Genomic DNA, 14,519 nt, shown 5'->3' on the forward strand with positions numbered 1-14,519 from the left:
AAGTTTAATGTTAACTTTTTAAAAAAATAAGTAACGTACCAGTTTTTGCCCTGTCAGGCCTTCGAGGAGGTCTAGGAGGCGTCTCCCATCCTGTAGGTCACTAAAGAGGTTCTCTATATGCTGCTTCCCAAACTGAAATACAAAATATACTCAATGTAATGAAGTACACTTCCAATGATACATTTCCATGATTATGCCTTTTGAAAACTAAAGCTATATTTAAGGATAATTAATGTGCATAGTTATTAATCTGCCAAAGATGATGGATGAAAAAAGGAAAGTTCAAATGACAAAAACAAAACAAAATTTGATCATAGGTCAACACTATTTGAATTATTTTGAATGCCAAGGGTTAGAGATTTCTAGCCTAAATGATCTAATTAACTCAAATGTAGATTCTAAGAAGGAGACAAAAAAAATAGAGGAATGATCAGGCAGTTAGGAGTAAAGGGAGAAGTAAATATACAAAGAAGCAAAGACCACACACAATCTACCCAGGAAGGTACATAAAGTTTAACCATTCTTACAATATACAGTCAGTGTTCGACATCCTCATCACTCAGAATGTGCTTGCTGTGTATACGTATTTTGCATGCTGATTCAGAACGACCTGTTCTCATACTGGGTAACCCAAACTTTAGGAGTATCTGGTTTAATTAGGTTTGGAACAAGCCTGTGAGAACTTTTCATGTCTTTTACTCAGTTCTTTGCTCAGGAATTATACCAAGGAGAAATAATAGTGAATAAATATTTAACATATTTGAAGTTAAATGCTCACGAGAGACACTGTTAAATAAGTGGATTTCATAACCGTAGTGACATTTCTGTGAGATTAGCAATAACATACTCATCTTACATATGTGATACTGAGAGGTTAGGAACGTGGCTCGGTCATAAAGCTGGAATGGGTTAAAGCCAAAATTGTGGCTCTAATCTGTCTAACTCTTGGTTCTTGTTCTTTCAATCTTATGTCGCCTCCTTGTACTTTTATGTGGGTAACCCCCCATATAGGTATCGAGGAAGGAGAGTTAAGCAGAATCCGGACAGAATTAGGACCTGAAGAATATTTGTTTATACCGTTACTACTCAGTTATTTCCCTTTATATAATCTTTTATATATATAATCATATACTAGTTCATAGAATGAGTGCCTAAAGAATATCTCAGCACTCAGTTATTTCCATATAAATGTAACTATATCTTAGTTCATAATCGGAGGAATGCCTGAAGTAGACACAGTACAGAACATGAAATAAGGAATAAGCAGCTTGTAGTTGGAGGAATGTCTGGAGCAAACACAGTGCAGAGCATGATTTAAGGGAAAAACAGTTATACCAGGACAAGAACCCATGGCCCAGGTGGCAGCGTTCAGTATTGTAAAGATACCCACTGCATGGCAAGCTTGGGGCAAGAGCCACTCTACCTGATAAAGGAGTTGTAGGACCTTGCTCCAGTTCTTGTGGAAGGCTGCCCTCAGACCAGCAATCCCTCGAGCATCTGAGGGCTCAAAACCCCTCCAGATAATCGCACCTTGTTGACTCAACTTTATCAGCTCTTGTTACCGTGCTGCCCCCAAAACATCTTTCTATAGAACTCATTGGAAGCTGCCAGCAGGTGGCGGTAACCCTGACAGCTCTGTCACTGCTGTTTGACTTAAAGCATCCTCCTATAAAACTTCTTAGAAGTAGCATGCGCATAGATAGAGGTATTGCACACTGCACCCTCTTCACTGCGCACGGCCCACCTCCATGCCTTGGTGACCTAATGGGGATGGACCCCTTACTGCACACAGCCCACTTCCTTGCCTCAATCACCTAATGGGAATGGACCCCTCGCTGCACACTGTCCACCTCCTAGGATAGGTGACCTAATACGGGTGGAACCCTTGTTTGATTGCTTACAACCCTATCACTATCCTTAAAGATGACTTCACTCACTACCCTGCCCGCTAACCTATACACAATAACTACAGACACTTCTGGACATTCAGGGCCTCGTCTGTCTCTGCTTATAGGCGACGTGGCACCCCTGAGCCCAGCTGCGTTTTTCTTGTACTTCTGTGTCCTGTCTCTATTTCTCGGATCCTGTGCCTCAGCGCAGCATAAGGGACACCCCATGACCCTGTGGGGCCCTTAGCCCTATACTTTTATAACCTACTATTTGATTTTCTTTTATATTTCACCAAATCCTTTTCTGGTTAAAACACTACAATCCCATCATATGAGATAATTCCCAGCTTTTTCATCACCTAAGTTATCTAGAAATCCCTCATTTAATCAGTCACAGGCATATATTGAGCATGAATAAACCTAAGCTAGGTACTAAATCATATACTAGTAAATCAAACAGAAATAGGTCCAGATCCTATAGAACTTAGAGTCCAGCAAAGAAAATATTCCAAAAAGGTAATATAACATAGAAGCATTAAAAAGTACTAAGGAACATATAACATTGGGAACTCTGGTTTTGCAGCATTAGTAGCCAGGCATATTCACCAAAAGTCTTGTGTAGGACTCAGAGCCGTGCTGTCTATGGGTGTGACCCAGTACATTCCCAAGTGTGGTGGGCATGGGGATATATTCCTTGCATTTTTAGAAAGGAGAGACAACAAAGTGGACTTTGTCTTGAAGCTTGAGTACTAGCTCAAGCAGTTAGAGAGATCATCAAGCAAGCTCCTGGGGTCCCTGATTGTAGGCCTTGGCTCCTCAATGGCATTTCTGGGCTCACCTGGGGCCTGAGGAGAACCCACAGCACTGAAGGGAAAGTCCCAGGGCCTGGCACCATTTACTGCTAGTTAACTAAAAAGTTCTCAGGCAGGCCTTGAGTGAGCATCACTGGGGTAGCCAGGCCGTGCTCACCATGAGCCTGAGGCAGTAGTAGCCACAGGACAAGATTCCTCTGCTTATGTAAGGGGCAAGAAAGGGTGGGATCAACTTTTTAATGAGGCTTGGGTGCCAGCTCTGCCACAACAGACCAGAGCACCAAGTAGATTCATAAAGATGGATTCATAAAGATGCAACTTCAGGCCTTGACTCCTAGGTGGGATTTCTAGACCTGCCTGGGGCCTCAAGGGCACTCACTGCTCTAAAGGGAAGGACATAAGCCTTGGTGGATTTGCCACCTGCTGACTGAAGTTCTTGGACATTGACTAAACATCATCATTAGCCAGGCGGTGGTTGCCGTGGGCCTTGGGTGAGACAGTGCTATGCTGGCTTCAGGTTTGACACAGCCTAGTGGCAATGGTGGTGGTAACAGGAGTGTTTATGTCATCCATCCCTCTAGCTCCAGGCAGCTCATCATGGAGACATACTCCTTTGGAGGTGCAAGCGGATAAGGGAGAGTAAGGGAAGAGAACAAGTGTAATCTACAAAATTCTCTTGGATCTTATCCAAGACCACCAAGGTTGGACCTCTATGAGTCTGCAAGAGTCAAAGCATTACTTGGCTTGGGGTGCCCCCTAATATAGATATGGCTGTAGTATCAAAAGACTAAAGCCTTCACAAGAAGGGTGGGTACAAATGAGAACAGATTGTGAATACTATAGTAAATACACAACTCTTTATACACACTATTACCCATATAAAGATAAACATCCGCTATTAGCAAGACCATCCCAGGAAACATGATCTCACCTAGTGAGATTAAAAAGGCAACAGTGACCCATCCTGCACTGACAGAAATGTGACCTTTCAGACACAACTCAAAATATCCGTTTTGAGGAAGCTCACCAAAATCCAGGAAGAAATTCAGAATTCTATCAGATACATTTTTATTTTATTTTACTTTATTGCATTTCAGGTTTTGGGGTACATGTGAAGAACATGCAAGATTGTTGCATAGGTACCCACATGGCAGTATGGTTTGCTGCCTTCCTTCCCCTCACTTATATCTGTCATTTCTCCCCATGTTATCTCTTCCCACCTCCCCACCGCCCCGTCCCTTCCCCATTTCCCCCCAACGGACCCCAGCGTTTAGTGCTCCCCTCCCTGTGTCCATGTGTTCTCACTGTTCAACATTGTTCTGCTCTTGTGTCTGTTTGCTGAGAATGATGGTTTCCAGGTTCATCCATGTCCCTACAAAGGACACGAACTCATTATTTTTGATGGCTGCATAATATTCCGTGGTGTATATGTACCACATTTTCCCTATCCAGTCTATCATCGATTGGCATTTGGGTTGGTTCCAGGTCTTTGCTATTGTAAACAGTGCTGCAATGAACATTCATGTGCATGTGTCCTTATAGTAGAATGATTTACAATCCTTTGGATATATACCCAGTAATGGGATTGCTGGGTCAAATGGTACATTTAATGAATAGATTGAAATAACTTTTTTTTTTAAAGTCAAGCAGAAATTCCGGCACTGATAAACTGACATATTGAAGAATGCATCACGGTCTCAAGAGCAAAATTAAGCAGAAGAAAAGTTTAGTGAGCTTGAAGACAGGCTAATTGAAAGTACAGGCAGAGGAGACTGAATACAAAAGAAAAAAAAAGCACACCCACAAAATTTACAAAGTAGCCTGTAAAGGGCAAATCTAAGTGTTATAAGCCTTAAATAGGAGGGATAAAGAGATCGGGGAGAAAATTTATTCAAAGAGATAACCAAAGAACTTTTCAAAGCTAAGACAAGATATCAATATTCAAAAACAAGAGGTTATAGAACACTCAAAGAAGACTATATCAAGACATTTAGTAATCAAACTCTTAAAAGTCAAGGATAAAGAAAAGATCCTGGCCGGGCACGGTGGCTCAAGCCTGTAATCCCAGCACTTTGGGAGGCCAAGGTGGGTGGATCAGCAGGTCAAGAGATCGAGACCATCCCGGTCAACATGGTGAAACCCCGTCTCTACTAAAAATACAAAAAAATTAACTGGGCATGGTGGCCCATGCCTGTATTCCCAGCTACTCAGGAGGCTGAGGCAGGAGAATTGCCTGAACCCAGGAGGCGGAGGTTGCGGTGAGCCGAGATCGCGCCATTGCACTCCAGCCTGGGTAACAAGAGCAAAACTCCGTCTCAAAAAAAAAAAAAAAAAAAAAGATCCTAAAAGCAGCAAGAGAAAACATTCTAAGAAGCTCCAAAACAACTAGTAACTGACTTCTCAGCAGAACACTTATAGGCCAGGAGTGTGTCATACCATATTTAAAGTGCTGAAGGAAAATATCCTTTATCCTAGGATAGTACATCCAGTGAAAACGTCCTACCAACAAGAAACATAAAGACCCTCCCAGAAAGATACAAGTTGCGGGATTTCATCAACAGTGGACCTTTTCCACAAGAAATGCTAAAGGGAATTTATCAATTGGAAAGAAGAGGACCTTAACTAGACAGAAAAGAAATCATCTGAAGGCACAAAACTCAGTAACTACAAAGACAAATTTTATAATACTGTAATTGGGGTGTATAAATTACTCACATCTTGAATAAAAAGACTAAAAAAAGAGCCTTTTAGTTCCTCAACCAAAAACAGCTAATAACTTTTCAAGACATAGACAATATAATGCGATATAAAAGAAACAACAAAAAGATTAAAAGAGGGACGAAGCTAAAGTATAGAATTTTTAATTAGTTTTTCTCTCTGCTTTCTTGTTTGTTTATGCAACCAGTGTCAAGTTATCATCACTTAGATATAATGGGTTATAGTATTTGTAAACCTCATGGTAGCCTCAAATAAGAAAACATACTCAGATACACAAAATATAAAAAGAAATAAAGACATGCCACCAGAGAAAAAGCACCTTCACTAAAAGGAAGACAGGGTTGAAGAGAAAACCAGAAAACACAATGGTAGGAACAAGTTCTTCTTTATCAATAAGAAAACTGCATGTAAATGAAATAAACTCTCCAATCAAAAGACAGTGATATAGTGGTTTGAAAACAAAAAAAGTAAGACTCAGTCTTTTGCCTACAAGAAACACACTTCAGCTACAAAGCCACACACAGACTTAAAATTACAGGATGTAAAAAGATATCCCATGTCAGTAGAAATCAACAACAACAACAACAACAACAACCAAAAAAAAAAAAAAAATGCAGGAGTAGCTATTATTTATTATTACATCAGACAAAATATATTTTGAGTCAGAAACTACAAAAAGAGACAAAGATCAACACATAATAAAGGTATAGATTCTGTAATAAGATATACCAATTATAAATATGTATGTACCCATCACTGGAACACCCAGATACATAAAGCAACATTATTAGACCTATAGAGAGCTGGAAACATCAATACCTACTTTCAGCATTGGACACGTCAGACAAAAAAAGTCAACAAGCAAACACTGAACTTAATCTGTACTACAGACCAGAGGGATGTGATAAATATTTACTGAACATTTCAACCAACAGCTGCCGAGTGTACATTCCTCTCCTCGGCTCATGGAGGATTCTCAAGAATGGGCCATATATTAGGCCACAAAACAAGCCTTAAATGCAAAAAAAAAAAAAAAAAAAAAAAAGAAGAAAAAGAAAATATGTAGCATCTTATCTGACTACAGTTGAATGGATTGAGAAATCAGTAATGAGGAATTTTGGAAACTATATAAAACACAAGGGAATTAATCTATGTTCTCCTGAATGACCAGTGGGTCAATGAAGAAATTCCTAAGAAAATTATAAAATATCTTAAATGAAAATGAAAACAACATACCGAAACTTATGGGATACAGATAAACCAGTACTAAGAAACTTTAGAGCAAAAAGCACCTACATCAAAAAGAGAGAAACAATATACTTTAAAGAACTAGAAAAGAAAACCAAACTCACAATTAGAGCCATGAAGAAATCCAAAAGCTGAACAGACCAATAACCAGTAATGAGATCAAAGATGCATGTAACAAGTCTCCCAACAAAGCAAAGCATGAGACCTGATGGCTTCACTGATTAATTTTACCAAACATTTAAATACTTAATACTCAAACTATTATGAAAGAGGAGGAAGAATTACTTCTAAACTGTATGAGGCAAGTATTACCCCAACATGAAAACTGGACAAAACATCCAGAAAACATAACTAGATCTCTGATGAACACTGTCTCTCCCTCTCTCTGAAGAACACTATCTCTCTGACAAACACTATCTCTCTCTCTGACAAACACTATCTCTCTCTGACAAACACTATCTCTCTCTTTCTCTCTCTCTGAGGAACACTATCTCTCTCTGACAAACACTATCTCTCTCTCTCTCTCTCTGACGAACACTCTCTCTCTCTCTCTCTGACGAACACTCTCTCTCTCTCTCTCTCTGACGAACACTCTCTCTCTCTCTCTCTGAGGAACACTATCTCTCTCTCTGAGGAACACTATCTCTCTCTCTGAGGAACACTATCTCTCTCTCTCTGAGGAACACTATCTCTCTCTCTGATGAACACTCTCTCTCTGACGAACACTATCTCTCTCTCTGAGGAACACTATCTCTGACCAACGCACACACTCTCTCTCTCTCTGAGAAACACTGATACAAATATCCTCAATAAAATACTAGCAAACCAAATTCAACAAAACATTAAAAAGGTCATTCATCATGACCAAGTGGGATTTATCCTAGGGATGCCAGGATGGTTCAACATAGGCAAGAAATCCATGCGATACATCATACCAACAGAATAAAGGACAAAAACTATATCATCATTTCAATAGATGCTGAATACGCATTTGACAAAAATTAAACATTCCTTCATGATAAAAACCCTCAAAACTGGGCATAGAAGGAGCATACCCTAACATAGTAAAAGCCACATATGAGAAACCTACAGCTAATTTCATACTGAATGGGGAAAAACTACAAGACTTTCCTCTAAGAGCTGGAACAAGACAAAGATGCCCACTTTCACCATTGTGGTTCAACATATTACTGGAAGTCCTAGCTAGATCAAAGAAAGAAAGGGCATCCAGATTAGAAAGGAAGAATCAAATGATCTTTATTTGCAGATGATATGATCTTCTATTCTGTAAAATTTAAAGACTCAACCAAAAAACTCTTAAAATTGATAAACAACTTCAGGAAAGTTGCAGGCTAAAACATCAATATACCAAGATAAGTAGCATTTCTATATGCCAAAATGAAAAATATGATGAAGAAAATAAGGTATTCCAATTTATAATAGCTACCAATAAAATACCTAGGGATAAATTATCCAAAAAAGTGAAAGATGTCTACAATGAAAACCTCAAAACATTGATACAAGAAATTGAAGAGGACACAAACACGGAAACATACTCCATGCTTATGAATTGAGAGAATCAGTATTGTTACAATGTCCATACTACCCAATACAGTCTACAGATTCAATGCAATTCCTATTAAAAAAAAATCAATGATGTTTTTCACAGAAATAAGTAATCCTAAAACTTACATGGAACCAAAAAAGACCCAGAATACTCAAAGCTATCCTAAGCAAAAAGAACAAAACTAGGAATCCCATTACCTGACTTCAGATCATACTACAGAGATATACTCATCAAAAAGTCATGCTAATGGCATTAAAAACAGACATATAGACAAATGGAACAGAATAGAGATCCCATTAACAACTCCATAGACCTAAAGTGAACTCATTTTTAACAAGATTCCAAGAACGTACACTGAAGAAAATGTCATCTCGTCAATAAATGGTGCTGAGAAAACTAGATATGGATATGCAAGAGAATGAAGTTAGACCCCTGTCCCTTGTCATATACAAAAATATCAAATTAAAGGGGAACCAAGATTTAGATCTAAGGCCTCAAACTATGAAAACACTAGAATAATCATTGGAAAGAAATATCCAAGACACTAGTCTAGGCAAATGTTTCTTGAGCAATATCCCACCAGCACGGGCAATCAAAGCAAACATGCACAAATGGGACATCAAGTTAAAAAGCTTCCACACAGCAAGGAATGTAATCAACAAAGTGAAGACATAACACAGAGTGGGAGAGAATACTGGCCGACTACCTGCCTGATAAGGAATCCAAAATCTACAGGGGCCTCAAACAACGTTATAGGGGAAAAAAAAGTCTCAATTTTACAGACTTAGCTGAGAAAAGCATGGCTTTTAAACTGATCAAAAAATCTTATACACTGCAATGTGTCCACTGTTGAACAAATATATAGTTAACTAAGAGATACTTGTTTTTATAAATTAAAAAAAAAAAAATCCAGATAGAAAGATAATGCCTCTCAGACCAGAAAGGACGCATGTGATAAAATGCTGTTCATTCAAAAACAGGAGCAGAGACTGGAAAAGGCCAGGCGGCTCTTGGAGTCTTGGAGTACAGAATAAAACATGAACCCCAAGGCCATCACGAGCATATAGCATCCAAGACACAAGAACTATGTTTGGGTTTAGAAACAAGTCTAGGCAAATGTCAACAAGGCAGACAATATTGTTTTGTTGGCCAAGCTTAAATATACACACCCAGGTCTTTTATAAGTTTTCTTTCAAAGCTGGAGTTAACCAAAATGAAGAGGGAGTAAAGGATTATAGGTCAGGCAGGGGCTTCCATGTGCACTTAGCTGGGGCACTTAGAGACAGAAAGCAGTGAAGTGATGGACAAACAGTTTCCGCTATCATTTTCAAAACTCACAGTCAATGATATATTAAAGAATCACAATTGAAACCCAATTTCTATTAGTCATATTCACCATATTCTCTAATAGAGTGTTTCTCAGAATGTTCTACCACAACATCCTGCCCGAAAATAAGATGGAAGGCATTTACCCTGGAGTCTGGCAGTATAAATTACACAGTGCACGTAGGTTCAAAATGTCTTTGAAAGCTTATGTTTTACGCTAAGAATTCCTTGAGATTTTGCCTTCTTCTCTTCATAGATGCTTGTTTTAATGTAGAAGTAATTTTGAGCACTTCTGAGTAAAAATCCCCCCACTCCCATGGCCTAAAATCATTTTTCAGCGAAATGTGCTATATTTAGCCTGCAACTTCACAGAGCTTTTTGTGCTCAGTTTTATTCTCCCTGTAGTAGGAATATCCCAAGTAAAGTCAAACATCCTATTTCCCTTGGATGGTTCTCATTTTTCCTGGCTGTAACTTATTCTGTAGAATTATAGATACTATACCAAAAGTAATCAAGTTTCACTAACAGCAATAGCTAACTTCCGCACTCAAGTCTCTAATTCACTCACTAGCTGTGTTACCTTGGGCAAGTGAATTAGCTTGTCTGAAGCACAATTTACTCACTAGTGGAATGGGGATCAAATTATCATTCCAGAGCATTCCCATGAGGTTTAACTACAACGCATAGGAATGTTATACAGATTTGGCAAATAGTATGCATTCAATAAATATAGGATGATTTGTACATGATCACTATTTGTCTACTTCTTTCTTTGACCAAATTCTAGGTGTAAAAATATTAAGATCGGCCTGGCATGGTGGCTCACATCTGTAATTCCAGCACTTTGGAAGGCTGAGGCAGGTGGATCACTTGAGGTCAGGAGTTCAAGATAAGCCTGGCCAAGATGGTAAAAACCCATTTCTGCTAAAAATACAAACATTAGTCAGGCGTGGTGATGCATGCCTGTAATCCCAGCTACAAGGGAAGCTGAGGCAAGAGAATCGCTAGAACCCAGGAGGCAGAGGTTGCAGTGAACTGAGACCATGCAACTGCACTCCAGCCAGGGTTACAGAGCAAGATCTCAAAAAAGAAGCTAAAAACTATTTAATGTAAAAATATTACTAAATCTACTACAAAGTACAGAGCAGATATAAAATGTCCTCTGTTGTCTATTAGATTGGCATCCCTGTGAGAGTGGAAGTCAAAAGGAGAAGACATTCTTCCCTCTACAATTACTAAAACTGGTCAAGGCAGATGGTACAGGGGATACACTTAGATACCTGAAGCTGTTTCCTCCCTCTTCTTGTTCTTTTGACTATTTTTAAGTATTCTTTTGTTGTTCTCCCCTTTCATCTTCAACATGTACCATGTCTTTGTTGCAGGTGGCATTTGATGTCATAATAATAGTAATTTTTCTGTAAAATTCAATCTTTAATGGCTTCATTTTCAAGTGTATGAGAACTATTTTGTGCAACATATAAAACATGAAATCCTCCTTGGGCCAGGTGACCCTGTGGCTTTGTCTTCGGTTCATTTTATAACTATGATTTTCTTTATCAAGTGAACTTAGTGGATGTTTGATATTACTCAGCAGTTTAATGTATCCACTTATATATTGTCTTCTTTGTTAACCCAAACGAGATGAAAGGGCCTGGAAATGAGACAATAGTCCTTCCACATCCTTGTTAGTATGAAAGAAATATGGAAGCACAAGCAGTGTTCAAAAAGAAACACAGATAAGTAGATCGATAAGAAGCATAAACAAAGTGGAAACAAAATCAAAGTAAAACAACTTGAGAAAGGAAGAGACATGCATTCGTGAAGGTGTTTAAGTGGTTTCTGATACTTCAGAGTTGTCTTTCAACCTGCAAATCCAAAGGGATCAATATGTTTCAGTAGAAAGTAAACAATACAGGGATAATTTAGCATGACCGTCTAGTTACAAAACGATCAAGCCATGGACCTATCTGTCGCTCAGAAAGTCAGGATACTTCTGTGATTACAAGTCCCTAGACATTGGAAACAGCAAAAAAATATCGCAAATGCCACAAACAAGTACAAAACTAGGGATTCAAAACTTATCGGAGAATGCTGCTGACCAGCTGCCAGTAAAAATAAGGCAATCTATTGTCATGTAAATAGGAAACGTTCAGAGCCTTTTTTTTTTAGTTTTCAAAAAATATTCGTTAGAAGAAGTATTGTGTAATGAAGTAGTATTTTATTGCAGAATATACATACAGGGAAGTACACATCTTAAGTGTATAGCTCAATGAATCTTCATAAACCAAACACATTTATATTACCAGCATTGAGATTGATAAAATACAATATGATTAGCTTCCTACGGCCTTCCTCACACCCCCTACGTTGTAGGCCCCTCAGGACTGGCCACTGTAATGATTTGTGGCATCATAGGTTAGTTCTCTTGAAAGCAACCTCCTAAAAACAGAAAAATGCTGGTTTTCTATTTCAAATTAGGATATTAATGACTGAAATACATTAGATTTATGCAGAGGGAATATAGAAAAAATTCACACTGATGAAATAAGCTTTAGGAAATACAGGGGAGTGGTATTATGCCATGAGTAAGAATGGTTACTGTATACCCAGAATGCCTTGGTTCAAATCCCAGCTCTGCCATATTCTAGCTGTGTGATCTTTTTCTCTATAAAAAGAGAACGTATCAATACCTGTGTTGTGGTGATATTGCAAAGATTTAAGTGAACTTAGTATGGCACTTTGTAAGATACATTCTATAAATGTTAGCTATCACACATTTATTCCAAATTTTCTAAATCAAGTGATTCATATCTTCTATAATTATCCTTGTAATGTTGCCCTCAAAGTAACAGAAAGGACCAACTTCACAAAGTATGAATATAAGGATTATATGGGTTAATAAATGTGAACTGTCTGGTATGGTGCCTAGCGTAGAAAATGCTCAATAAATACATTAAATAAATTATATTTCCTTCTGTTATCACCTGGAGGTGGAGAATGACACTCTCCTTTGAAACTTCAATGGCCCTACTAGGACTTTGGTCATTTGAGAAGAGTTTAATAAGGGACTGTTTATAAAAAGAAAGGCAGGTATAATGAAACCACTGGAACTAGTAATAGAGAGGTGTTATTACTCTTAGAGTCATAAGAATGAAAAGAATGAGAGTGGCTACTAGTTACTACATAAAGAGAACTGAGAAGATCATCTGACAGGAGCATTGATACTGGGTGATGGGATTTCTTCTCTCTCCCCCTCTCTTACCAAGCCTCTCATTGGCCAAATCCAAAAGGAAGCCAGAGGGCAAACGAGTCTGCTGAAATTGTCTAGAGACCAACCTCCCAAGGAAGACGAAAGTGGAACGTGGAACCAAAGGAATAAGGCAATGACATTCACCACCCTAGACATGGGAACAAATTTCCTTTGAGCCAAGGGAATCAATGCCAGGGATAGTCCATATCAGAAAATAAATGAAGGCCTGAGAGTTCACTCCCATGCCTCATATTATTTCTATCTCTGGTGATGTCATTGTAAGGAATAATATGTATCTCTGGAACACGTCATCTTCTTTAATAATGGTATGAAAAACTAGAATGTTTTGTGGACCTTAACAGATAAAATCAGTATGTATTTATTCATCATTCCTTAGCATCAAATACTTTTAGAGACTTCTCTATACAAAAAAAAAAAAAAAAAAAAAAAACCACACACTAAAATCCAGCTACAATGATAATCAAGAAAAAGTAAAGTTATTCCTTGGAGCTACCAAGTGTTCAAGAGGTAAATTACAAAATAGTTTTTTTTTTTTTTTTTTTTTTACAATCTTTCCAGCTATAAAATGTTATTTGGCATTTTATGAAAAATAACTAGGACCCAATATGTATGTTACACTATTAAGTACACAAGATATGATTCAAACAGATGTACATTAGAACTTTAAACAAGAATCACACCATAGTTAATGGAAACACCATAGTTAAGTCATTATCTGTAAGTGGGATATTATGAAGCTAAAGATATGCTTAACTGAAAGTCAACATGATTCATTTTATGATCAGGTCAATCTTTAACATGCTTTGTAATAAAAACTAAGTTTCTAAGGTAGGTCCGAATTTTTTTTTCCCCTGTAAGTTAGATAGGTCAATACCAATTCTTTTTACCAAGTATACTAAAGCAAATATTAGCAAAATTATGGTAAATGCTCTGTTATATTTTTATGTATTCATATAATTCACAAGTAGTTATTTTAAAATTTGTAGAATGATCACAATCCATGACTATAGTAATTATCTTATACCAGCTTTCAATATCCCCTATAAAATTGAACATTCTGAAAGTTAAATTCAGTTTTTCTATTGATTTACATGGATAGACTTATACTCGAGATAGCCAGTGATGGATATAAAGGCTAATTACTATTTATCCCAATGGTTGCTTTTCTGACAGAAACATGACAGTATACAGTCAGCAAGATGAAACACTTTGTTTCAAAGCATGCAAATAACATTAAGTCTTCAAAAAAGAAATATATATGCCAGGCATGGTGGTTCACACCTGTAATCCCAGCACTTTGGGAGACGAAAGAGGGCAGATCACTTGACGCCAGGAGTTTTAGACCAACTTGGCCAACGTGGCAAAACCCTGTCTTTAGTAAAAACACAAAAATTAGCCAGGCATGGTGGCATATGCCTATAGTCCCAGCTACTCAGGGGTTTCAGGTGGGACAATTGCTTGAATCCAGGAGGCAGAGGTTACAATGAGCCAAGACTGTGCCACTGCACTCCAGCCTGGGTGACTGAGGTTCTGCCTCAAAAATAAATGTTTATGTATATACACCTAGACTAAGAATCCATCTCAAGTTTATATATATATATATATATATATATATATATATATATATATAAACATGTATATAGATATAAACATTTGTTTTTGAAACACTCTCAGTTTGTCACCCAGTC

General features: G+C 37.9%; 1 protein-coding gene across 10 annotated transcripts in view; it reads right to left on the minus strand.

Annotated features, from left to right (window-relative positions):
- DMD (dystrophin) overlaps window positions 1-14,519 on the minus strand; it is a 2,654,855-nt gene that overhangs the window by 1,775,855 nt on the left and 864,481 nt on the right. For all 10 annotated transcript variants that reach the window (XM_074391460.1, XM_074391461.1, XM_074391462.1 and 7 more), the window contains exon 3: window positions 40-132. In XM_074391460.1, the coding sequence (XP_074247561.1) occupies window positions 40-132 (93 nt within the window). The remainder of the gene's footprint in view (window positions 1-39; window positions 133-14,519) is intronic.

Source organism: Saimiri boliviensis, chromosome X (assembly GCF_048565385.1).
Source record: "Saimiri boliviensis isolate mSaiBol1 chromosome X, mSaiBol1.pri, whole genome shotgun sequence".
Classification (NCBI taxonomy): Eukaryota; Metazoa; Chordata; class Mammalia; order Primates; family Cebidae; genus Saimiri; species Saimiri boliviensis.